The sequence below is a fragment of the Salvelinus alpinus genome, chromosome 10, assembly GCF_045679555.1.
Source record: "Salvelinus alpinus chromosome 10, SLU_Salpinus.1, whole genome shotgun sequence".
Taxonomy (NCBI): domain Eukaryota; kingdom Metazoa; phylum Chordata; class Actinopteri; order Salmoniformes; family Salmonidae; genus Salvelinus; species Salvelinus alpinus.
In genome coordinates this window covers 12,163,445-12,190,424 of record NC_092095.1, presented here as the reverse complement: position 1 = coordinate 12,190,424, position 26,980 = coordinate 12,163,445, and the positions used below count along the sequence as shown (strand labels likewise).

Sequence of the window (26,980 nt, the reverse complement as noted above, 5' to 3'; positions counted from 1 at the left end):
GAGATCAGGGCTCTGTGTAGGCCAGTCAAGTTGTTCCACACCAATCTCGACAAACCATTTCTGTATGGACCTTGGGGGCATTGTCATGCTGAAACAGGAAAGGGCCTTACCCAAACTGTTGCCACAAAGTTGGAAGCACAGAATTGTCTAGAATGTTATTGTATGCGGCGTTAAGATTTCCCTACACTGGAACTAAGGGGCCTAGCCCGAACCATGAAAAATAGCCCCATATCATTATTCCTCCTCCACCAAGTTGTACAGTTGGCACTATGCATTGGGACAGGTAGCGTTCTCCTGGCATCCACCAAACCTACATTTGTCTGCTGGACTGCCAGAATGTGAAGCGTGATTCATCACTCCAGAGAATGTGTTTCCACTGCTCCAGAGTCCAATGGAGGCGAGGTTTACGCCACACCAGCCGGCGCTTATCATTGCACATGGTGATCTTAGGCTTGTATGCGGCTGCTCGGCCATGGAAATCCATTTCATGAAGCTCCCAACAAACACAGTTGCAACCGAGGACAGATCATTTTTACACGTTACGTTTTACAGCACTCGGTGGTCCCGTTCTATGAGCTTGTGTGGCCTACCACTTCACAGCTGAACTGTTGTTGCTCCGAGATGTTTCCACTTCACATAACATAATTTACAGTTGTCCGGGGCAGCTCTAGCAGGGCAGAAAGCTGATGAACTGACGTGTTGGAAAGGTGGCATCCTATGAAAGTCACTGAGCTCTTCAGTAAGGCCTTTCTACTGCCAGTGTTTGTCTATGGAGATTGCATGGCTGTGTGCTCGATTTATATACCTGTCAGCAACGCTTGTGGATGAAATAGCCGAATCCATATCCCAGGTACTCCTCATACATAGACTGTATACCAGTGGTGTAAAGTACTTAAGCTCAAATACTTTAAAGTACTACTTAAGTAGTTTTTTGGAGTATCTGTACTTTACTTTACTATTTATATTTTTGCCAACGTTTACTTTTACTTCACTACATTCCTAAAGAAAATATTGTACTTTTTACTCCATACATTTTCCTTGACACCCAAAAGTATTCGTTACATTTGTGGTGTATTTCCCAGTACCTGGGAAATCATGGACACTCTTGCTGACAGTTATGGCTGCTTTGTGTGATGTATTGTTGTCTCTACCTTCTTGCCCTTTGTGCTGTTGTCTGTGCCCAATAATGTTTGTACCATGATTTGTGCTGTCAGGTGTTGCTGCCTTGCTATGTTGTTGTCTTAGATCTCTCTTTAGTAGTGTTGTGTTGTCTCTCTTGTTGTGATGTGTCTTTTGTCCTATATTGTATTGTATTCTTCTTTTTTTATCCCAGGCCCCCGTCCCCGCAGGAGGCCTTTTGCCTTTTGGTAAGCCGTTATAGTAAATAAGAATTTGTTCTTAACTGACTTGCCTAGTTAAATAAAGGTTAAATAAAAATAAATAAAATAAACATTTTGACAGGAAAATGGTCCAATTCACACACTTATCAAGTGAACATCCCTGGTCATCCCTACTGCCTCTGATCTGTTATTGTTTTTTTAAACCTTAACTTTAACCCTAACCCTAAACTTAACCCTAGCTCCTAACCCTAAACCTAAACCTAAACCTAACCCTAGCTCCTAACCCTAGCTCCTAACCCTAAAACTAACCCTAGCTCCAAACCCTAATCTTTAATGCAATTCTAATTCTAACTCTAATTCTCACAACACTAAACCCCTAGATAAAAGTTGGTCAAATTTGAGATATTTTAACATGTAAATGTACACGTGCGCACGCACACGCACGCACGCACACACACACACACACACACACACACACACACACACACACACACACACACACACACACACACACACACACACACACACAAACGCACACACAGAGAGGTTTGGCTATAAATGGCTCCATCTGGTGGCGCAAATGAAGCATCGCTTCTCAAATACATGTTTTCAGGTTGTCTGAATGTGTGAATTTGGCTTGAAAAGCCATGTGTCAACAGGTCATCAATAGAACAAGTTGGGTAATGCAATTTATTAAACAGTGGTGAATAAAATACCCAATTGTCATACTTGAGTAAAGGTAAAGATACCTTAATAGAAAATTACTAAAGTAAAAGTGAAAGTCACCCAGTAAAATACTACTTGAGTAAAAGTCTAAAAGTGTTGGGTTTTAATTATACTTAAGTATCAAAAATAATTGTAATTTCTAAAATATACTGAAGTACTTTACACCACTGAATTTAAATATGGAGTAGGCACCAACCCCACAAAAAATATATCACGACTGTGATTTATAGTTGGCTGATTAATTAATAGTTCTAGTTGTTTTTTATCCAGAAGCCTATTATTGCAAGGCCACCATTTAGGTAGTAGGCCATTCAAACAACTACTAAGCTATGCAAACAGTCATCGATTTTTCTTTATTCGACTATTTTGGACTAGGTAAAAAAACGTATCCCAAAATCGGTAATTGATTAAAGTTAGCACAACCAAGATGGCGGACCGAACGCCAGGTGGTTCGCAGAAATCTAGCGCAAAGGTGAATTTATTAATCGACATTTACTTGATGCATTGGCAATTCAACTCTATACGAACTGTTTATTGTAGTTTGTGTGGTTATAAACGTTGTGCAGCTGTTGCCATACGTGTTCCTAATTATAAGGAGCGTTTGTGTACGAAAAGACCACTTAGCTTATTAACGCTAGCTAGCTAGCTACTGTAAGGGCCTGATACACCGGTATTTTTCCTGTTTTCAAACATTGGACTGATTCGCCATGTGTTTACATAGTTAGCTGATTACTATTGTAGCATTTGGCTCCATTTAGCTAGTTGCTGTGAGTTGGTGCTTGGTTTTGGTTGTTGCACCAGCGTGGTGAATAAATAAATACGGGCTAGCTAACAATAGCCTCCACTAGTCCTTTGCCGTTGTGAAGCTGTAGCTGGTGGACAAAAATCATTATACCCGCCGTAGGCCTCCTGACAGGCTGTGATAACTACCGTAGTTAGCTAAGCTTCTGACAAACTCAACATTTCGATCATTCCAATTCAACAACACAATACTATCCACAGTATTAGTAAATAGCCAGTTGGCTGTTAGGTAGCAGCTAGCTAGCAACAACCTGTCATTTCACCAGTTAGCATACTGTAAGGTGGCTGTTTCACAACGTTGTCTGTCAGGTCAGCGTGCTAACTAATGCATGGAAGAATATCAAGCAACCTCAAGGAAAACGCACAAATGAGTGATCTCTTAACTGTTATTGTAATGAGACATGTGAGTGTATTCAACTCTTTAGCTATCGAAGTTGTCTTTTATTTACATTTGTAGGCGCTACTAGAGAGCAAGTTGAAGTCCTTCAGCATTGGCAAAACGGTCGTGCCCAAGAGGACCCTAAGCAAGAAGGAACAAGAGGAAATCAAAAAGAAGGTAAATAGAAGTGTCAAATGTATTTCATGTTACAAGTTGTGACCCACACAAGGGATCAAATTGAAATCTGGATATGCCCACGTGTTTGTTTTGGGCAGCATCCTAATGCACCTTGCATTTTCTATAAACTTGATCATTCCAAAGTGGATTCATGTAGCATTAGCTGTTTGTGTTTAAATTGGTTTGTTGAATCAGTGGCGTGTTTATTAGAGCAAACGGTAGGAAACGTTTTTGCAGCAGAAAGTATAATACGTATTTATTATTGGACAAGTGCTCTGGTATTGTGAGATGGCCTGTGAGAGATGTTGATGGTCTGGTCCTTGGCAGGAGGATGAGCGTGCAGCTGCAGAGATCTATGAAGAGTTCCTGGCTGCGTTCGAGGGAGGAGAGGGCAAGGTCAAGGCCTTTGTCCGGGGAGGCATTGCTAATGCAACTAAAGGTAAGAAGAACCAACTCAAACCGCACAAAACTATCAGGGATATTTTTAGCTAAATATTAAATGTGTAGATACAGTTGAAGTCGGAAGTTTACATACACCTGAGCCAAATACATTAAAACTCAGATTTTCACAATTCCTGACATTTATTCCTAGTAAAAATTCCCTGTCTTAGGTCAGTTAGGATCACCACTTTATTTTACGAATGGGAAATGTCAGAAGAATAGTAGAGAGAATTATTTATTTCAGCTTTTATTTTCTTTCATCGCATTCCCAGTGGGTCAGAAGTTTACATACACTCAATTAGTATTTGGTAGCATTGCCTTTAAATTGTTTAACTTGGGTCAAACGTTTTGGGTAGTTTTCCACAAGCTTCCCTCAATAAGTTGGGTGAATTTTGGCCCATTTCTCCTGACAGAGCTGGTGTAGCTGAGTCAGGTTTGTAGGCCTCCTTGCTCGCACACGCTTTTTCAGTTCTGCCCACACATTTTCTATAGGATTGAGGTCAGGGCTTTGTGAAGGCCACTCCAATACCTTGACTTTGTTGTCTTTAAGCCATTTTGCCAGACCTTTGGAAGTATGCTTGGGGTCATTGTCCATTTGGAAGACCCATTTGCGAGCAAGCTTTAACTTCCTTACTGATGTCTTGAGATGTTGCTTAAATTATGTGGATATATTGTCCTTCCTCATGATGCCATTTAATTTGTGAAGTGCACCAGTCCCTCCTGCAGCAAAGCACCCCCACAACATGATGCTGCCACCCCCATGCTTCACGGTTGGGATGGTGTTCTTCAGCTTGCAAGCATCCCCCTTTTTCCTTCAAACATAACGATGGTCATTATGGCCAAACAGTTCTATTTTTGTTTCATCAGACCAGAGGACACTTCTCCAAAATGTACGATCTTTGTCCCCATGTGCAGTTGCAAACCGTAGTCTGGCTTTTTTATGACGGTTTTGGAGCAGTGGCTTCTTCCTTGCTGAGCGGCCTTTCAGGTTATGTTGACATATGACTTGTTTTACTGTGGATATAGATACGTTTGTACCTGTTTCCTCCAGCATCTTCACAGGGTGCTTTGCTGTTCAGGGATTGATTTGCACTTTTCGCATCCAAAGTACGTTCATCTCTAGGAGACAGAACGCGTCTCCTTCCTGAGCGGTATGACGGCTGTGTGGTCCCATGGTGTTTATACTTGCGTACTATTGTTTGTACAGATGAACGTGGTACCTTCAGGGGTTTGGAAATTGCTCCCAAGGATGAACCAGACCTGTGGAGGTCAACAATTTTTTTCTGAGGTCTTGGCTGATATCTTTTGATTTTCCCATGATGTCAAGCAAAGAGGCACTGAGTTTGAAGGTAGGCCTTGAAATACATCCACAGGTACACCTCCAATTGACTCAAATGATGTCAGATAGCCAATCAGAAGCTTCTAATGCCATGAAATAATTTTATGGAATTTCCCAAGCTGTTTAAAGGCACAGTCAACTTAGTGTATGTCAACTTCTGATCCACTGGAATTGTGATACAGTGAATTATAAGTGAAATAACCTGTTTGTAAACAATTGTTGGATAAATGACTTGTGTCATGCACAACGTTGTCCTAACCGACTTGTCAAAACTATAGTTTGTTACCAGAAATTTGTGGAGTGGGTGAAAAACGAGTTTTAATGACTCACATAAGTGTATGTAAACTCACGACTTCAACTGTATGTTGGGGAGTCAAATTACCATTTTCCATTGTCTCTGTGTATTGGATAAATACAGTTGTGAACTATTGTATTGTACATTCTAGTAAAAAACTAGACTATCTCGTGTTGACATACTGTATGCTTTTTCCTACAGAGGAGGCTGCTTCCGATGACAAGAAGGGCAAGCTGTATAAACCCAAGTCTCGCTTCGAAACAGCAGCACCACCGAAAGGCAGCTTCCTGCCTTTGGAAACCCCTCCACAGTTTTTAACATTAGATAAAAAACACGTATGTATTATTGCAACAAGCATTTATTTGACTGTTGTTCGACTAACCAAATAGGTAGTTATTTTAATGGCTTCGTCAAAAATCAAGAAAAAAACACGTTTTTTTTTACTTTTCAGACACTGAAGAAAACAACTGAAAAGGAAAAGAAGAAAAGCAACTTAGAGCTCTTTAAGGAAGAACTGAAACAGTAAGCGATTTCACATCCCTTTAGCTCCGTGTTGTCACCAACCGGCTCGAAGTTCCTAACAAAAAGGGAGACAATGTGGAGATAAGGAATAACAAAATATATTTATTAACTAAAGTAAACTAAATACATTTAACAATCGTGTCAGTAATCAGTAGTGTAAGTGAGTGGTTGCGTGTATACATGTGATAATGAAGGGGTGTTGAAAGGTGCCAAAGCAAACAAACAAAACAGCCACAAAAATGCTACAACCAAAATCTATCAGTGTGTCTGCATGGAGAGAGTCTCCTCAATGAATGGGGAAGAGGTGTATTTATCCTGGGACACACCCAAGCCCAGGTGTTACCCATGTTGCTGATGACCCTCCTGGCTCCGCCCACCGACATCCTATTAAGGAAAACGAGCAAAGAGAAAGAATTCGGCAGAGAGAGTGGGAGGGTCGTCACAATGTACAGTCGTGGCCAAAAGTTTTGAGAATGACACATATATTAATTTTCACAAAGTCTGCTGCCTCAGTTTGTATGATGACATATACTCCAGAATGTTATGAAGAGTGATCAGATGAATTGCAATTAATTGCAAAGTCCCTCTTTGCCATGCAAATGAACTGAATCCCTCAAAAACATCTCCACTGCATTTCAGCCCTGCCACAAAAGGACCAGCTGACATCATGTCAGTGATTCTCTCGTTAAAACAGGTGTGAGTTTTGGCGAGGACAAGGCTGGAGATCACTCTGTCATGTTGATTGAATTCGAATAACAGACTGGAAGCTTCAAATGGAGGGTAGTGCTTGGAATCATTGTTCTTCCTCTGTCAGTCATGGTTACCTGCAAGGAAACACATGTCGTCGTCATTGCTTTGCACAAAAAGGGCTTCACAGGCAAGGATATTGCTGCCAGTTAGATTGAACCTAAATCAACCATTTATCGGATCATCAAGAACTTCTAGGAGAGCGGTTCAATTGTTGTGAAGAAGGCTTCAGGGCCCCCAAGAAAGTCCAGCAAGCGCCAGGACCGTCTCCTAAAGTTGATTCAGCTGCGGGATCGGGGCACCACCAGTACAGAGCTTGCTCAGGAATGGCAGCAGGCAGGTGTGAGTGCATCTGCATGCACAGTGAGGCGTAGACTTTTGGAGGATGGCCTGGTGTCAAGAAGGGCAGCAAAGAAGCCACTTCTCTCCAGGAAAAACATCAGGGACAGACTGATATTCTGCAAAAGGTACAGGGATTGGACTGCTGAGGACTGGGGTAAAGTCATTTTCTCTGATGAATCCCCTTTCCGATTGTTTGGGGCATCCGGAAAAAAGCTTGTCCGGAGAAAACAAGGTGAGCGCTACCATCAGTCCTGTGTCATGCCAACAGTAAAGCATTTTGAGACCATTCATGTGTGGGGTTGCTTCTCAGCCAAGGGAGTGGGCTCACTCACAATTTTGCCTAAGAACACAGCCATGAATAAAGAATGGTACCAACACATCCTCCGAGAGCAACTTCTCCCAACCATCCAGGAACAGTTTGGTGACGAACAATGCCTTTTCCAGCATGATGGAGCACCTTGCCATAAGGCAAAAGTGATAACTAAGTGGCTCGGGGAACATAACATCAATAATTTGGGTCCATGGCCAGGAAACTCACCAGACCTTAATCCCATTGAGAACTTGTGGTCAATCCTCAAGAGGCGGTTGGACAAACAAAAACCTACAAATTCTGACAAACTCCAAGCATTGATTATGCAAGAATGGGCTGCCATCAGTCAGGATGTGGCCCAGAAGTTAATTGACAGCATGCCAGGGCGGATTGCAGAGGTCTTGAAAAAGAAGGGTCAACACTGCAAATATTGACTCTTTGCATTAATTTTATGTAATTGTCAATAAAAGCCTTTGACACTTATGAAATGCTTGTAATTATACTTCAGTATTCCATAGTAACATCTGAAAAAAATATCTAAAGACACTGAAGCAGCAAACTTTGTGGAAATTTATATTTGTGTCATTCTCAAAACTTTTGGCCACGACTGTACTTGTTTATTGCGTTGGATTGCATAACATCATATTCTCCGTCTGTATCTCCCAGAATACAGGAGGAGAGGGATGAAAGACACAAGATAAAAGGCAGAGTCAGTCGATTCGAACCTCTCTCTGGGATGGAGGGAAAACGCTCCTCAAGTAAGTGTCTGCTGTTTGACTACTGACAGGGTAAGGTTAGGCTGGAGTCCAAACTCATTTGCTCTGTTTCAATGGTCAAACAGAGCATATCAGTTAAGATTTCAGGCTAGGAAACCGCTAAACTATCTAAAATACATAAAGACCCTTTGGCTGACTGGCCCCTGCCTCTCAGACCCTTTGGCTGACTACCTAGAACCTCCCCCTCACTGACTGCCCCCCATACTGACTGTTTTGAACCCCCCGTACTGACTGTCTTGAACCCCCCGTACTGACTGTCTTGAACCCCCCGTACTGACTGTCTTGAACCCCCCGTACTGACTGTCTTGAACCCCCCCGTACTGACTGTCTTGAACCCCCCCGTACTGACTGTCTTGAACCCCCCCGTACTGACTGTCTTGAACCCCCCCGTACTGACTGTCTTGAACCCCCCCTTACTGACTGTCTTGAACCCCCCCGTACTCTCCCTCATACTGACTGCCCTCCTCCTCCTCATACCGACTGTCCCCCCTCCTCATACCGACTGTCCCCCCTCCTCATACCGACTGTCCCCCCCTCCTCATACCGTTTGTCCCCCCCTCCTCATACCGTTTGTCCCCCCCTCCTCATACCGATTGTCCCCCCCTCCTCATACCGACTGTCCCCCCCTCATACCGACTGTCCCCCCCTCCTCATACCGACTGTCCCCCCCTCCTCATACCGACTGTCCCCCCCTCCTCATACCGACTGTCCCCCCCTCCTCATACCGACTGTCCCCCCCTCCTCATACCGACTGTCCCCCCCTCCTCATACCGACTGTCCCCCCCTCCTCATACCGACTGCCCCCCCTCCTCATACCGACTGCCCCCCCCCTCCTCATACCGACTGTCCCTCCTCATACCGACTGTCCCCCCTCCTCATACCGACTGTCCCCCCCCTCCTCATACCGACTGTGCCCCCCCTCCTCATACCGACTGTGCCCCCCCTCCTCATACCGACTGTGCCCCCCCTCCTCATACCGACTGTCCCCCCCTCCTCATACCGACTGTCCCCCCCTCCTCATACCGACTGTCCCCCCCTCCTCATACCGACTGTCCCCCCCTCCTCATACCGACTGTCTCCCCCTCCTCATACCGACTGTCTCCCCCTCCTCATACCGACTGTCTCCCCCTCCTCATACCGACTGTCCCCCCCCTCCTCATACCGACTGTCCCCCCCTCCTCATACCGACTGTCCCCCCCTCCTCATACCGACTGTCCCCCCCTCCACATACCGACTGTCCCCCCTCCTCATACCGACTGTCCCCCCTCCTCATACCGACTGTCCCCCCTCCTCATACCGACTGTCCCCCCTCCTCATACCGACTGTCCCCCCTCCTCATACCGACTGTCCCCCCTCCTCATACCGACTGTCCCCCCTCCTCATACCGACTGTCCCCCCTCCTCATACCGACTGTCCCCCCTCCTCATACCGACTGTCCCCCCCTCCTCATACCGATTGTCCCCCCCCTCCTCATACCGACTGTCCCCCCCTCCTCATACCGACTGTCCCCCCCTCCTCATACCGACTGTCCCCCCCTCCTCATACCGACTGTCCCCCCCTCCTCATACCGACTGTCCCCCCCTCCTCATACCGACTGTCCCCCCCTCCTCATACCGACTGCCCCCCCTCCTCATACCGACTGTCCCCCCCTCCTCATACCGACTGTCCCCCCCTCCTCATACCGACTGTCCCCCCCTCCTCATACCGACTGTCCCCCCCTCCTCATACCGACTGTCCCCCCTCCTCATACCGACTGTCCCCCCTCCTCATACCGACTGTCCCCCCCCTCCTCATACCGACTGTGCCCCCCCTCCTCATACCGACTGTCCCCCCCTCCTCATACCGACTGTCCCCCCCTCCTCATACCGACTGTCCCCCCCTCCTCATACCGACTGTCCCCCCCTCCTCATACCGACTGTCTCCCCCTCCTCATACCGACTGTCTCCCCCTCCTCATACCGACTGTCCCCCCCCTCCTCATACCGACTGTCCCCCCCTCCTCATACCGACTGTCCCCCCCTCCTCATACCGACTGTCCCCCCTCCTCATACCGACTGTCCCCCCTCCTCATACCGACTGTCCCCCCTCCTCATACCGACTGTCCCCCCTCCTCATACCGACTGTCCCCCCTCCTCATACCGACTGTCCCCCCTCCTCATACCGACTGTCCCCCCTCATACCGACTGTCCCCCCTCCTCATACCGACTGTCCCCCCTCCTCATACCGACTGTCCCCCCTCCTCATACCGACTGTCCCCCCTCCTCATACCGACTGTCCCCCCTCCTCATACCGACTGTCCCCCCTCCTCATACCGACTGTCCCCCCTCCTCATACCGACTGTCCCCCCTCCTCATACCGACTGTCCCCCCTCCTCATACCGACTGTCCCCCCTCCTCATACCGACTGTCCCCCCTCCTCATACCGACTGTCCCCCCTCCTCATACCGACTGTCCCCCCTCCTCATACCGACTGTCCCCCCTCCTCATACCGACTGTCCCCCCTCCTCATACCGACTGTCCCCCCTCCTCATACCGACTGTCCCCCCTCCTCATACCGACTGTCCTCCCTCCTCATACCGACTGTCCTCCCTCCTCCTCATACCGACTGTCCCCACTCCTCCTCCTCATACCGACTGTCCCCCCTCCTCCTCCTCATACCGACTGTCCCCCCTCCTCCTCCTCATACCGACTGTCCCCCCTCCTCCTCCTCATACCGACTGTCCCCCCTCCTCCTCCTCATACCGACTGTCCCCACTCCTCCTCCTCATACCGACTGTTCCCCCTCCTCCTCCTCATACCGACTGTCCCCCTCCTCCTCCTCATACCGACTGTCCCCCTCCTCCTCCTCATACCGACTGTCCCACTCCTCCTCCTCCTGACTGTTCCTTCCTCCTCCTCCTGACTGTCCCCACTCCTCCTCCTCATACCGACTGTCCCCACTCCTCCTCCTCATACCGACTGTCCCCACTCCTCCTCCTCATACCGACTGTCCCCACTCCTCCTCCTCATACCGACTGTTCCTTCCTCCTCCTCCTCATACCGACTGTCCCCACTCCTCCTCCTCATACCGACTGTCCCCACTCCTCCTCCTCATACCGACTGTCCCCACTCCTCCTCCTCATACCGACTGTCCCCACTCCTCCTCCTCATACCGACTGTCCCCACTCCTCCTCATACCGACTGTCCCCCTCCTCCTGCTCATACCGACTGTCCCCACTCCTCCTCCTCATACCGACTGTCCCCACTCCTCCTCCTCATACCGACTGTCCCCACTCCTCCTCCTCATACCGACTGTACCCCCCACTCCTCCTCCTCATACCGACTGTACCCCCCACTCCTCCTCCTCATACCGACTGTCCTCCCTCCTCATACCGACTGTCCTCCCTCCTCATACCGACTGTCCTCCCTCCTCATACCGACTGTCCTCCCTCCTCATACCGACTGTCCTCCCTCCTCATACCGACTGTCCTCCCTCCTCATACCGACTGTCCTCCCTCCTCATACCGACTGTCCTCCCTCCTCATACCGACTGTCCTCCCTCCTCATACCGACTGTCCTCCCTCCTCCTACCGACTGTCCCCCCTCCTCCTACCGACTGTCCCCCCTCCTCCTACCGACTGTCCCCCCTCCTCCTACTGACTGTCCCCCCTCCTCCTACTGACTGTCCTCCCTCCTCCTACTGACTGTCCTCCCTCCTCCTACTGACTGTCCTCCCTCCTCCTACTGACTGTCCCCCCTCCTCCTACTGACTGTCCCTCCTCCTCCGACTGACTGTCCCTCCTCCTCCGACTGACTGTCCCTCCTCCTCCTACTGACTGTCCCCCCTCCTCCTACTGACTGTCCCCCCTCCTCCTACTGACTGCCTCCGTCCTCCACCCAGCCCGTTTCCACTTCGCTGGGAAACAACATTTATCCTGCTTTTCTGCTTTTTTTAGTGGATGGTTCTTCAAGAAGAAACCGTCCGTCCAGTGGTAATTTGATAACTTAATACAGTGGCTTGCTTTTAATATCTACGTCTCACTAAGTTTATATATTATATAAAGACTTCTCTGCTCTCTCTGCAGTTCTGGATGACTCTGCACCTGGTTCCCATGACGTTGGAGACCCCTCTACGACTAACTTATATCTCGGAAACATCAACCCACAGGTAAACCTTTTTTGTGGTTTAGAAATTGCTTTATAAATGTGTTGTATGAATGTATTATATTCCTAATTGCATATATTAGTAACTGAATTGCTACTGATATATTGTATTACTGAGGATATTCCAATGTAAAATGACACCAATAACAAAAAGTCCCTCCCTCCCTGCCCTCCCCCATCTCTGTTCTTCTGGTTGCTGTATAGATGAACGAGGAGATGCTGTGTCAGGAGTTTGGGCGTTACGGCCCTCTAGCCAGCGTGAAGATCATGTGGCCGCGGACGGACGAGGAGAGGGCCAGGGAGAGGAACTGTGGCTTTGTGGCCTTTATGAACCGGAGGGATGCGGAGAGAGCTCTGAAGAACCTCAACGGTATTAAAGCTTTAGTTATCATCACACCACTGACCCACCCATCACAATGCATCACACCACTGACCCCCACCCATCACAATGCATCACACCACTGACCCACCCATCACAATGCATCACACCACTGACCCACCCATCACAATGCATCACACCACTGACCCCCACCCATCACAATGCATCACACCATTGACCCCACCCATCACAATGCATCACACCACTGACCCACCCATCACAATGCAACTTCACTTACATCAAATAACGGTTCTGCTTCCTGGGCTTTCCTTTTGCATTGTGGGACATGGGAGTTGTAGAGTACACCAGCAGGTATCACACGTACTGCCTTTAGAAACTATTCACACCCCTTGACTTTTCCCATTTTTTGTTGTTTTACAGCCTGAATATAAAATGGACTAAATTAAGGTTTTGTGTCACTACACACAAATACCCCATAATGTCAATGTGGAATTATGTTTTTATAAATTTTTATAAGTTATTTAAAAATGAATAGATGAAATATCTTGAGTCAATACGTATTCAATCCCTTTGTTAAGGCAAACCTAAATAAGTCTTGGGAGTGAAAATGTACTTAACAAATCACATAGTAAGTTGCAATGACTACCCCATCTCTGTAACCCAAACATACAATTATCTGTAAGGTCCCTCAATCGAGTAATGCATTTCAATCACGCTTCAACCACAAAGACTAGAGACGTTTTCCAATGCCTTGTAAAGAAGGGCACTGATTGGTAGACGTGTAAAAATTATATATATATTATTTATTAATAATGACACTGAATATCCCTTTGAGCATGGTGAAGTTATTAATTAGGGTTTGGATGGTGTATCAATACACCCATCAATACAGGTGTCCTTCCTAACTCAGTTGCCGGAGAGGAAGGAAACCGCTCAGGAATTTCACCATGTGGCCAATGGTGACATTAAAACAGTTAGAGTTTAATGGTTATGATATGAGAACTGATAATGGATCAAAAACATTGTCTGGGCTCAACATTAACGCTTGCCCGGGGGCAAGTAAAAACATTTGTTGGACAAGCAGATTATAGATTTAAATTTGTCCAGTCGGACAAGTAAAACAAATCATGCAAAAATCACTATCAAATAATTAGGCTACTCTGATCATAATTGGATCAAAACGTCCTCTTGATGCAACATTTTGCTCACTGTCCTCCCAATCGCTGCAGAGTGCATCACAGTATAACGATTGTAGGCCTGCATTGACAGGCATGAGCTGTCTTTCAATCATGCAGTCGCAAGATGCGTTTTTGAGATCAAAGCCCATTTGTTGATAATAATTGCTAGCGAGTTATTTGCCCAGTCATAGCACGTTTTTGGTCAGCAATGAAAATCCTTGAAAAGTCATGCTGTGTGCATCACCTGCGTGTGTGCCTGTGGGCCCGTAGCTAGAGGAGAGAGAGGCATTGTGCAGCAGATAAATTATTTATTTCAAATGATGATACACAACAGACTCACTAGATAACCTGCCAAACTACACAATGTATTTAGAATTGTCTATCTGGCTAGTTAACTATTTAGCTATTAGCATGCATTAATGTCATGTCCCATGTCCTAAAATAACAGATGGCCAACACGCAGTTGATACGGGTGCGCCGTTGACGAAACAAATGCTGCATACTCCGGTTGTAGAACCGTCTCTCAAGCGATCATAATTGGCTAGGATTCTACTCTTTTCAATCCTGGCAATGTAATTCTGACAAAAAAAAAAAAAAACATTCTTAGAATAGCCTAATTGACAATTAACTCCTATGCTGTCATGATCTCCCTTGACCACTGAATATTTTAACCTTACAAATAGATTAAAATCTTTGTTAAACACTTCACCCACCTTTATTATTTTTATAAGGACAATGTATTTGGTGGTAATTGCAATGTTGCAGGGTGGCCAACCCTCCTCCTGGAGAGTCCAGGAGAGGTACCGGGCGTGCAGGGTGGCCAACCCTCCTCCTGGAGAGTCCAGGAGAGCTACCGGGCGTGCAGGGTGGCCAACCCTCCTCCTGGAGAGTCCAGGAGAGGTACCGGGCGTGCAGGGTGGCCAACCCTCCTCCTGGAGAGTCCAGGAGAGCTACCGGGCGTGCAGGGTGGCCAACCCTCCTCCTGGAGAGTCCAGGAGACCTACCGGGCGTGACTCCAGCCCTGCTCGAACACACCACATTGTAAAAAAAAAAATATATATATATATAAATCAGCTGCTCAACAGGACCTTGATAAGCTGACTCTGTGTTTGAGCAGGGTTGGATCAAAAGCCTGCACACCCAGTAGCTCTCCAGATGGAGGGTTGACGGATCAGATTTATCAGTGCAGTGTTTTACTTTGGGGGGGGGGTTAAGTGTCTTGCTCAAGGCCAGAACGGTAGGACATATGATGCATGGGATCAGCAGCCTTCCGTTGTCAATACCAGTGATAATAATGGTTATTTTGTGAAGTGGTTCATTGCATCATACAACATGACCATGACACATTGGCATTCCTAGCATATTGGGAACATCAGCTGATTCAGTAGAATTGCTAGTAAGATCAGCTGTGATGGAAGGTAAAATAGGCTGCTAGTGTTTTTTTATTTTTAAGAGAATATTTTGTGCTGCTTCCAGGGAAGATGATGATGAACTTTGAGATGAAGCTGGGCTGGGGTAAAGGTGTACCCATCCCACCTCACCCAATCTACATCCCCCCGTCCATGGTGGAGAACACCCTCCCTCCGCCCCCCTCGGGCCTGCCCTTCAACGCGCAGACCCGCGAGAGGCTGAAGAACCCCAACGTCACCTTGCTCCCTCCGCCCAAGAACAAGGAGGAATTCGACAAGGTAATTCACCGTGGTCTGGGATGTTGCTGTATTAGGCCTGTTGTACCAGTGTTTTAGAAGTATTTTGGTAGACGTAGGTCTACTTAGGCCGTTGGGCAGCCAGTGACGTTTTGGGGCATATCGTCTACTAGTCATAGGTTTGTTCCATTTTAAAATGTCTACTTTTATTGAGGTGTTTTCCTAGCTGGGCTAGAAGGAAAGTCATTTTAAGATGACAGTTCAGGAACAATGGCTGTATAGAGAGGTGTGTGTTTAGTCTAAATAGAAAAGCAGTGGTAAGTTGTGTGGGAATTTTAAGAACTGTATACATAAAATTGACAACAGTAAAGGAAAGTTGTTTTTCATATGATGCAGTTTATAATGCATTTTATATTTATATTTTTCACCTGTTGCCTTTTTAATAATACTCACATATTCTATGTTTATTATCTGATGTGACTTCATATACAGACTCTGTCCCAAGCCATAGTCAAAGTGGTTATCCCAACAGAAAGGTACATGTTTTTATTTTTTTAATTGGTGTAAAAACGAATAAAAACAACCCATAATGAATAAACCCACATTTTAAAGTTTGATCAATTAGATCTCTGCACGCTACGGGGGTCGTTCAGTATGGGTGAGCAATGGTTGAGGCAAGCACAAGTAGGCTTATGACCCCATGAGGTTTAATGCTAGCAGACGTAGCCTTATAGTTCCATCAGGTTTAATGCTAGCAGACGTAGCCTTATAGTCCCATCAGCTTTAATGCTAGCAGACGTAGCCTTATAGTCCCATCAGCTTTAATGCTAGCAGACATAGCCAAAGACCCCCATCAGGTTTAATGCTAGCAGACGTAGCCTTATAGTTCCATCAGGTTTAATGCTAGCAGACGTAGCCAAAGAGCCCCATCAGGTTTAATGCTAGCAGACGTAGCCTTATAGTCCCATCAGCTTTAATGCTAGCAGACATAGCCAAAGAGCCCCATCAGGTTTAATGCTAGCAGACGTAGCCTTATAGTTCCATCAGGTTTAATGCTAGCAGACGTAGCCAAAGAGCCCCATCAGGTTTAATGCTAGCAGACGTAGCCAAAGAGCCCCATCAGGTTTAATGCTAGCAGACGTAGCCAAAGAGCCCCATCAGGTTTAATGCTAGCAGACGTAGCCTTATAGTTCCATCAGGTTTAATGCTAGCAGACGTAGCCTTATAGCCCCATCAGGTTTAATGCTAGCAGACGTAGCCTTATAGCTCCATCAGTTTTAATGCTAGCAGACGTAGCCTTATAGCCCCATCAGGTTTAATGCTAGCAGACGTAGCCAAAGAGCCCCATCAGGTTTAATGCTAGCAGACGTAGCCTTATAGTTCCATCAGGTTTAATGCTAGCAGACGTAGCCTTATAGCCCCATCAGGTTTAATGCTAGCAGACGTAGCCAAAGAGCCCCATCAGGTTTAATGCTAGCAGACGTAGCCTTATAGCCCCATCAGGTTTAATTACATTTACATTTTTACATTTAAGTCATTTAGCTGACGCTCTTATCCAGAGCGACTTACAAATTGGAAAGTTCATGCTAGCAGACGTAGCCTTATAGCCCCATCAGCTTTAATGCTAGCAGACGTAGCCTTATAGCCCCATCAGCTTTAATGCTAGCAGACGTAGCCTTATAGTTCCATCAGGTTTAATGCTAGCAGATGTAGCCTTATAGTTCCATCAGGTTTAATGCTAGCAGACGTAGCCAAAGAGCCCCATCAGGTTTAATGCTAGCAGACGTTGCCAAAGAGCTCCATCAGGTTTAATGCTAGCAGACGTAGCCAAAGAGCCCCATCAGGTTTAATGCTAGCAGACGTAGCCTTATAGCCGCATCGGGTTTAATGCTATCAGACGTAGCCTTATAGCCCCGTCGGGTTTAATGCTAGCAGACGTAGCCTTATAGCCGCGTCGGGTTTAATGCTATCAGACGTAGCCTTATAGCCCCATCAGGTTTAATGCTAGCAGACGTAGCCAAAGAGCCCCATCGGGTTTAATGCTAGCAGACGTAGCCTTATAGCCCCATCAGGTTTAATGCTAGCAGACGTAGCCTTATAGCCCCATCAGGTTTAATGCTAGCAGACGTAGCCCCATCAGGTTTAATGCTAGCAGACGTAGCCCCATCAGGTTTAATGCTAGCAGACGTAGCCAAAGAGCCCCATCAGGTTTAATGCTAGCAGACGTAGCCAAAGAGCCCCATCAGGTTTAATGCTAGCAGACGTAGCCAAAAAGCCCCATCAGGTTTAATGCTAGCAGACGTAGCCAAAGAGCCCCATCAGGATTAATGCTAGCAGACTGCAAGATGCTCATTCCTACAGCACACCATTGGCTTCCTGCCACCACAGTGTCCATATGCTCTTCTCTTCACACATGTATCCAACTCTCCCTGCAAACATCAATACAGTCCGTGAACCACCATGCCATTACTTGGTGACATCAAAAGCATTTTCACTACACCATATCACCACTCGCATGCATAAGCTAATAATATCCATACACTCTCACATGACGTACATACCATACCATTCTGGTAGTAGTTGGGTTCTTTAGAGTGACCGGTCCTGCCCTCTGACTATTGCTCACTCCCGCCGAAACGCCCCCTTGGCCTCTGTCATCCAATCACGGGCTCAGCAACACCTGGCCCCAGCTCAGACATCCAATCCAAACCTCCCATTAGTCTCAGTGACCTTTGACATTGGCCTTGGTGAGCAGAACAAGTTGAACTGTCTGCGGCAGCGAGGGACCTGAAAGCATCATGGGATGGATTGGGAAAGTATACAGAATTTTACCCACCATGCATTGGTAGGATCAGCTCCAATACTATCTCGTCAATGTGATTTGTGTTGTCTACAAATAAATTAAAGACATCCTGTGTTGTTTTTTTGTTGGCCACTAATTTGTCCAACATGCACCAATATTAGATCACTCTGAGGCCTAATTCACCCATTTACACATTGGTATTTATCCATACATCATTAACTAGTGATTCCTATGACCAATAGAGGGTCTTTTTGTTATGTAGCCTATTTAGGCCAACAATCCTGTACTGCTTTGGTTCTTCCAGTCAGCCAGACAGCCAGTCAGGAGTTTTCAGGGTGGATTTGACAGGCACTGTATTGGCTGATACGTCACTCAATAACGAGTCACTCAAACCTCTCTATCACACTTGTATTATTATCCAGCTTCACTGTCCTCCCTTCCTTCTAGTCTTTACTGTGGGGAGATGGTAGTTAGCATTGCCTGTTATCTTGATTCATAAAGACTCATGCATGTTTATACAACTAGTAGAAGTAATAACTAGTGTTTGTTTTAGACCCTTAATGGCTTTTAAAATTGATTTTATGGTATTTTTTATAATATCAGAAATGCTAAGGTCAAACATTTAGGAAGATGTTTCTTCCATCATTCTTACACATTAGATTAGTTAATGTAGTCAAACAATACAATGTAAGAAATAGTTCAAGTTTAATTGTCTAGTACAGCGTTTCCCAAACTCAGTCCTGCCGACCCCCAAGGTGTGCACGTTTTTGTCCTAGCACTACACAGCTGATTCAAGTAATGAACTCAAGCTTTGATTATTTGAATCAGCTGGAGCAAAAACCAAAACGTGCACCCCATGGGGGTCTCCAGGATGGAGTTTGAGAAACGCCGGTCTAGTACATCTGGATGTGTTGTGATAGTGTGTAGCCCAGAGGCTGTTCTAGGTCTCACTAGCAGACTGTCTGCTAGTCTGGCTGGGCCTCAGGAGAAGAAGGGTCGACTGCTCTGAATCCGTTTGTTTTAACTGTGTTTTTCTTCTAGGAATTTGCTCTCTCTCATCCACCGAATGATCGAGTTTGTGGTGCGTGAGGGTCCCATGTTCGAAGCCATGATCATGAATCGAGAGCTTAGTAATCCTATGTACCGGTATGTTTGTGTGTCTCCCGAGATCACTGTTTTGATCATGTCATGTACCATAATGTATTTTGTTAATCAACAAGTTGACTGTTAGTCATTGTGTTGCCTCTGTTGGTCAGGTTTCTGTTTGAGAACCAGAGCCCAGCACATGTCTACTACCGCTGGAAACTCTACTCAATACTACAGGTCAGTATGGACCAGCCAATCACGTGGCACCTTGTCCTGCATCACATCCTCCCCTTTTTACCTTCTTCTTTAGCACCTCTGATGTCCTCTCATGACTGGTTAGGTCAAACATGTCTGTCCTCTTAAAATTGTCACATTGAAAAGGAGGAAGAAGAGGCATTGTTCAACTTGCTACTGTTTGATACCCTGAACAATGTCCTTGTTGTCTAATGTGAATGATGTCCTAACCCCCCACAGGGAGAAGCGCCAACAAAATGGCGGACGGACGAATTCCGCATGTTCAAGAACGGCTCGTTGTGGCGCCCTCCTCCCCTCAACCCCTACCTACACGGCAACTTTGAAGAGGGGGAGGAGCCAGAGGAGGAAGAGGAGGAGCCTGGGAAGAAAGGATGCTTAAAAGAAGAGTATGTTCTGTGTTTGTAATGTCATTAACATATTGGTATTCTCTAATGGACAAATGCGCAAAGAATCTGATGAAGCAACGAGTCAACCTTGGCCTTCGTTAGCCAACACAGAAAGACCTGGAGAAACTCCCGGCACATAGGCATTGGCTTAATCAGCTTATTCTACCAACCAATCATCTCCCACAACACCTTCCCCCTCCCCGTACGCAAGCACACCACAAGCATAGAGCCATGCCTTGCAGTCATGTGATTCGCAAAATTTTTATTATGACAAATGCTTTACTCAGTAGGTCAGTCACATAGAATTCAATGGTCACTAAGGCCAACTTTGAATTTCTTGATGTACCAGGCTTATATGTGCTGTGCACAATAGCATGTGGATGAAGTTACTCGCACCTTGACACTAAATACCCTGAGATAGACTAATGTCCTGTCCAGGGGGTGTACTGGTACATCATGCTGCCTCACACTACAGTAACAGGAGATAGACTAGTGTCCTGTCCAGGGGGTGTACTGGTACATCACGCTGCCTCACACTACAGTAACAGAAGATGTACTGGTACATCAAGCTGCCTCACAGTACAGAAACAGGAGATAGACTAGTGTCCTGTCCAGGGGGTGTACTGGTACATCATGCTGCCTCACACTACAGTAACAGGAGATAGACTAGTGTCCTGTCCAGGGGGTGTACTGGTACATCACGCTGCCTCACTACAGAAACAGGAGATAGACTAGTGTCCTGTCCAGGGGGTGTACTGGTACATCAAGTACTGTGCTACCTCACACTACAGAAACAGGAGATAGACTAGTGTCCTGTCCAGGGGATGTACATCAAGCTGCCTCACACTACAGTAACAGGAGATAGACTAGTGTCCTGTCCAGGGGGTGTACTGGTACATCACGCTGCCTCACACTACAGAAACAGGAGATAGACTAGTGTCCTGTCCAGGGGGTGTACTGGTACATCACGCTGCCTCACACTACAGTAACAGAAGATGTACTGGTACATCAAGCTGCCTCACAGTACAGAAACAGGAGATAGACTAGTGTCCTGTCCAGGGGGTGTACTGGTACATCACGCTGCCTCACACTACAGAAACAGGAGATAGACTAGTGTCCTGTCCAGGGGGTGTACTGGTACATCACGCTGCCTCACACTACAGTAACAGAAGATGTACTGGTACATCAAGCTGCCTCACAGTACAGAAACAGGAGATAGACTAGTGTCCTGTCCAGGGGGTGTACTGGTACATCACGCTGCCTCACACTACAGAAACAGGAGATAGACTAGTGTCCTGTCCAGGGGGTGTACTGGTACATCACGCTGCCTCACACTACAGAAACAGGAGATAGACTCCTCTATGCACCAGACAAGGCTACTAACTTTAAACATAAAAAATGATGTTGAACTACTTATCCCCCCCCCCCCCCCCCCCCTCCAGAGAGCGTGATCAGCTAGAAGAGCTGTTGAGAGCACTGAGTCCTAGGAAGGGGGACATAGCAGAGGCCATGTTGTTTTGTCTGAGTCATGCCGAGGCTGCAGAGGAGATCGTAGAGTGTGTCACAGAGTCTCTCTCCATCCTCAAGACACCACTCCCCAAGAAGGTAAACAGGATGAAAACCAAGCGTCTGTTCAGTTACATACTATGTTAAATAGGCATCTTTCTTAATTTCCTTTTTCTATTGCATGTATATAGTATTGTTTTGTATGATTACCTCACCTAAATTAATTTCCATGTAAATGGGCAAATAAAGATACTTTATCGTGTCGTAGGCACAACTTTGTTTTGGGTTCACCCATGTTTGTTTCTTTGTAACTTCCTTTTTGCCTTGTGGTGTTTGGTTTTCTGAAAGAGCCTTGAGTGGCTTGTGTAAAATGTGCCGTAAAATGAGTACTTTTTATCGTAGTTATTCCATTCTATCAGGGAGGACTGGTCAGTTTGGCTGAAATGTTTTTTTTTTAATAATTCCTTCCTTGTTTTTCAGATTGCACGGTTATATCTTGTGTCTGATGTGCTGTACAACTCATCTGCTAAAGTAGCCAACGCGTCGTACTACAGAAAATAGTAAGTCGTTGAGTTTGGGTTCAGTGGTTGTGATGTTTGGATGTGACTGTGGGTGTCAAGGACCTTGCTTGCTTTTGGTTTGCATAACTTTGCAGTGTATATATTGGCATTGAAGATGTTTTCCTACACAAGTTAATATGTTGAACTTGTCCCTCACACAGCTTTGAAGCCAAGCTCTGCCAGGTCTTCTCAGACCTCAATGCAACATACAAGACGATACAGGGTCACCTCCAATCAGAGAACTTCAAGGTATATTCAATTGTATACATTTTCCAATCAGTTTTAATCATGTTACCTACACCTTTCTTTCAGAACTACACAGGGACTAGGCTAGGGTGTAGGAGCTGGGTTTTAGGGGCTAGGGTTTGCTTCTGGACAGAGGCTAGGGTGTAGGAGCTGGGTTTTAGGGGCTAGCTTCTGGACAGGGTCTAGGCTAGGGTGTAGGAGCTGGGTTTTAGGGGCTAGGGTGTAGGAGCTGGGTTTTAGGGGCTAGGGTGTAGGAGCTGGGTTTTAGGGGCTAGGGTTTGCTTCTGGACATGGTTTTACCGTTTCAACTTTCTAAAGTAGTATTTTCTCTTGGCCAACAGCAACGAGTGATGTCGTGTTTCCGTGCGTGGGAGGACTGGGCCGTGTACCCAGATCCCTTCCTCATCAAGCTACAGAACGTCTTCCTGGGTCTAGTCAACTTGTCAGCTGAGGAGACGGCTTCCACTCCCATCACAGTAGAGGTCAGCTAGCCTACTCCCCGCTCTTGTGCTCGTTCTCATGGTTCTGCTAATGAATGCTTGCTAATCTTATTATTAGCTACGATTTGAAAATGTTGTCATGGTTTGACAATATTGTGTGACTATTGGAAATGTTACGATTTGATAATGTTGGTGATGTGTAATGTCGTCCACCCAGCACTAATAACTTCTGGAAGCTTATTTTTGTTTTGAATGTAATCCTAAACCACTCCACTTCTCCTCACTACAGAAACCACCGTTTGAACACCTGGCCCCTAGTCTGTTGGCCCAGCCTGAGCCAGTGGAGGACATCGACGGGGCCCCCATTGGCGAGGACATGGATGGGGCCCCACTGGAGGACGTGGATGGGGTTCCTATAGGACTGGACGGGGCTGCCGTGGTGGCCGGCGCCCCTCTAGACGGAGCTTCCCTGGGGTTAGATGATCTGGATGGAGTGCCCATCAAAGCCCCGGAGGAGGACATAGACGGACTGCCCTGTGAGTGACCATTTGTCTTTTACACATCCACATACGGACACGTTGATTATTAAAGGGGTACTTCATATTTGTTTCCTTACCTTGGAAGAGGTCTATGGACTTAACCCCGAACGTCAACAGGACAGTTTTCTAATCAACCTCCTCCTTGTCTTTTAGTGGATCGTGCTGCGGCCAAAGCTGCATCCTTTAAAGTAGCACCTTCAAAATGGGAAGCAGTGGACGAGTCTGAGCTGGAGGCGCAGGGTGAGACCATGACTACAGGCTACCTTCTACCAAGCTAGGATCCCACTTGAATAGGCTACCTTCTACCAAGCTAGGATCCCACTTGAATAGGCTACCTTCTACCAAGCTAGGATTCCACTTGAATAGGCTACTTTCTACCAAGCTAGGATCCCACTTGAATAGGCTACTTTCTACCAAGCTAGGATCCCACTTGAATAGGCTACATTCTACCAAGCTAGGATCCCACTTGAATAGGCTGCTTTCTACCAAGCTAGGATTCCACTTGAAAGTATCCTGAACCTGTTTTTTGTGGCAATTTCTATCAAGCTATGATTTTGTCTTAATTGTGTGTCTGTTCCCTCCTCAGCCGTGACCACCTCAAAGTGGGAGATCTTTGAGCAGCCAGAGGAGGAGAAGAAGGGCGAGGACGACAGTGACGATGAGGACACCAAGAGTTCTCGTTCAGAGGAGCCTCCCAGTTACTCCAACCCCATCAGAGACGACTTGGACACCAAGACCAAGCACTCTGAGATGAACGAGGACAGACGCACCAAGCTACGGGAGATAGAGGTTAACATGGCAGCATTTTACTGGAGCTCAGTTGGTAGAGCACTAGGATAGTGGGTTCAATTCCTGGGACCACCCATATGTATAAAAAAAAAAGCGCTTTACTGCGTCTGCTAAATGGCATATAATATTATTATCAGATGGCCGGAGATAAACAAACAAGTACAACTCACATGAGGCTCGGAGTTGTTAATTTAATAGTAAAATAATAATAAGGATACCAAGACGTTTGGTTTCCTCCACACGTTCAGTGGCCACACCATGTAAGTTGACCCTGTCGTATTTTTCTACATGTTAAAATAATATGTTTTCTTCAGGTCAAAGTGATGAAGTTCCAGGACGAGCTGGAGTCTGGGAAAAGGCCCAAGAAGTCTGGCCAGAGTCTCCAAGAGCAGGTGGAACACTACAGAGACAAACTGTTACACAAGGTATTACTTATGAACCAAATCCTCTTGGTTCCTGAAGGAGCATGCAGTACATTCTGAAAGTACTCAGACCCCTTGACTTTTTCCACGTAACAAAATGTGGAGGAAGGGGTCTGAATACTTTACGAATGCACTGTAGGAGCTGTACTATTGTTGGCCAATGTTATGGCACCCTTTATTACATGAATTACGGTCATTGCTATTTACCTCAATATTACCTGAAGTTTAAAGGACATATCCTAGAGGATACTTCAGATATTGATGTATTTAACAGCCCAGGACTCCCTGGAGAACAGTTCCAATTGTTACTGGGTGTACTATCATAGCTGAATAAAGGAAAATATGGATAATGTTGCTTTCCATTCAGTAATATAACTTAACAACGCCTTTTTTCAGGAAAAAGAAAAGGAGAAACTGGAACGGGAGAAAGAGAAGGAGAAAGAGAGGGACAAAAAGGAGAAGGAGAAAAGCGAAGCTCGTTTAAAAGACGCCAAGAAGGAGAAGGAGGAGTCTACTCCGACCAGGAGAGACAGGTTAGACCCCTCATAGTTTTCGTGATGCATTCATTAGACTTAATGACATTAGTGGCTCTATTAATCAATCAAGCTTTATTTATAGACCACATTTTTTCCCAACAAATGCCTTTCAAAGTGCTTAAGAAATAAAATAATACAAGGTGAGAAAGATGAAACAAAACGTTTCTATGCAAATCTAAAATGAAGATTGACATAAATAATGGTTGGATAGCAAGAGGAAACTTAGTGATAGAGCTATGTGATGGGTTCCTATCAGATCCTAGGAAAGCACTCTCTATTAGGGTTAAATACCATTCATATGCACCGTTGAAAAGAGGGGCAGTTCAGGGCTTCCTTGACAGAGATTTATATCTCACTGGGATTCAAATTAAAAACCGATAGCCAGTCGTTGTATGACTAAAAAAAACTATTATTCTGCCAATTTCATCATCTCTGCCAGGCGTGGTCTGTCTCCTGTGGTTGCTAAGAAACGGCGTCACAGTGTCTCGCCCGGCAGCCCCCCGAGGAGCAGCAGCAGACGGGCTCGCTCTCCGTCCCCCCGCTCGGAGAGGTCAGAACGTTCCGAGCGCTCGGACCGCTCCTACTCCAAGGACGTAGTGTCGTCACGATCCCGCTCCTCCCACAAAGACTCCCCTCGCGTCGCCAGCAGCAAGAAGTTGCCCAAAAGGTCAGGAAGCATTTAGATATACTTCTAGAGGAATGTTTTAAAGATGTTCTACTTTTACCTTTTGAGAGGAAGAACAACTGTTTGTCAATCAAATATCTGATCCTTCTATCTTTGTGGTGGGATAACTTTCAGAAACGTCCTTAAAGGCCATTACAGCTTGGGCCTCCAGTTCTCCTTAACTCTCCTGTGTTCTTTCTCCCCAGGTCTCCCTCGTTACCCCGCACGCCCAAACGTTCCAGGAGATCACGCTCCAGAACACCCAAGAAATCCGCTAAGAAGTCACGGTCAAAATCACGGTCTCCGCATCGGTCCCACAAGAAATCGAAGAAGAGCAAACACTGACAAATCACATCCCTGTTCACTCTCCCCTATACACCCTCCCCCCAACCTCCACTATACACCCCCCCCTCTCCCGTGATGGATAAATAAAATAATGAACTGGAGTGGCAGCTCCGTTCCCTGCCTGAATGTTCCTGTGAAGAAGAGGATGATGAAGAGGAGTAACGGGTATGCCATGTTGGGTCTCGATGGATCCAGCCTGGTTGCCATGTTGGGTCTCGATGGATCCAGCCTGGTTACCATGTTGAGTCTCGATGGATCCAGCCTTGTTGCCATGTTGGGTCTCGATGGATCCAGCCTTGTTGCCATGTTGGGTCTCGATGGATCCAGCCTGGTTGCCATGTTGGGTCTCGATGGATCCAGTAGGGTTGCCAGGTGAGGTGTCTCTGGGATCTATCTGTGTTGCCATGTTGGGACTCAATGGATCCAGCAGGGTTGCCATTTTGGGACTAAATGGATCCCAGCTGGGTTGCCATGTTGGGACTAAATACATTTGCCAGAATGGATCTAACCCGAATAATAAGAAATGATAATCTGGATATGTGTCCTGCCCACTCTTCCACCGCCTAATGGGGTTAATCCTTGTAGTAGACCACACCCCCAGTGTGATGATGTAGTCTTTTTTTCTCCATGATATCCTTTTCTTTTTGAATAAAAAGGATTCCTAATAAAAATTACATTTGTCCTTTAACTCTTTGCAACGCAAATCGTTTCAGACAAGTCCTGGAAGTCCCCCCACCCCCAGCTGGTTCAGTCCGTTTCCTCTATTTTGACACAAACCAAATATGCAGTTTTTCCTCTACAGAGAACACCAGAATTAATTTGAGGTCAGTTAGAAGTTCAACAGATAATAGAGCAAAACAGTCATTATTTTCTGACAGACAGGAATCCTAATGTACCTGTTCA

General features: G+C 46.2%; 1 protein-coding gene across 3 annotated transcripts; it reads left to right on the top strand.

Annotated features, from left to right (window-relative positions):
- Positions 1–2,395: 2,395 nt before the first annotated feature.
- On the top strand, positions 2,396–26,748 carry LOC139531508 (U2 snRNP-associated SURP motif-containing protein-like). 3 transcript variants are annotated; one of them, XM_071328007.1, is made up of 25 exons: positions 2,396–2,538; positions 3,325–3,423; positions 3,751–3,862; positions 5,700–5,833; positions 5,950–6,020; positions 8,086–8,177; positions 12,129–12,164; positions 12,258–12,340; positions 12,541–12,706; positions 15,331–15,542; positions 15,993–16,036; positions 19,345–19,449; positions 19,560–19,626; positions 19,864–20,030; positions 21,473–21,635; positions 22,017–22,096; positions 22,258–22,345; positions 22,684–22,824; positions 23,072–23,318; positions 23,475–23,561; positions 23,908–24,110; positions 24,425–24,535; positions 24,929–25,065; positions 25,508–25,735; positions 25,939–26,748. In XM_071328007.1, exons 1-25 carry the CDS (start codon positions 2,494–2,496, stop codon positions 26,075–26,077), a joined length of 3,057 nt encoding a protein of 1,018 aa, XP_071184108.1. In that variant the 5' UTR covers positions 2,396–2,493; the 3' UTR covers positions 26,078–26,748. The 3 variants fall into 3 exon arrangements, with proteins under 3 accessions (XP_071184108.1, XP_071184110.1, XP_071184111.1); XM_071328009.1 differs by lacking the exon at positions 12,129–12,164; XM_071328010.1 differs by lacking the exons at positions 2,396–2,538; positions 3,325–3,423; positions 3,751–3,862; ... (5 more) ...; positions 12,541–12,706; positions 15,993–16,036 and having other exon boundaries at positions 15,408–15,542.
- The last annotated feature ends 232 nt before the right edge of the window (positions 26,749–26,980 follow it).

Excerpts from the sequence above, each read along its gene's own strand:
- LOC139531508 (XM_071328007.1), top strand. The coding sequence starts at position 2,494 with ATGGCGGACCGAACGCCAGGTGGTTCGCAGAAATCTAGCGCAAAG. Across the intron at positions 19,450-19,559 it reads CTTAGTAATCCTATGTACCG|GTTTCTGTTTGAGAACCAGA; the intron begins GTATGTTTGTGT and ends TCTGTTGGTCAG. Across the intron at positions 23,319-23,474 it reads GGACATAGACGGACTGCCCT|TGGATCGTGCTGCGGCCAAA; the intron begins GTGAGTGACCAT and ends CTTGTCTTTTAG.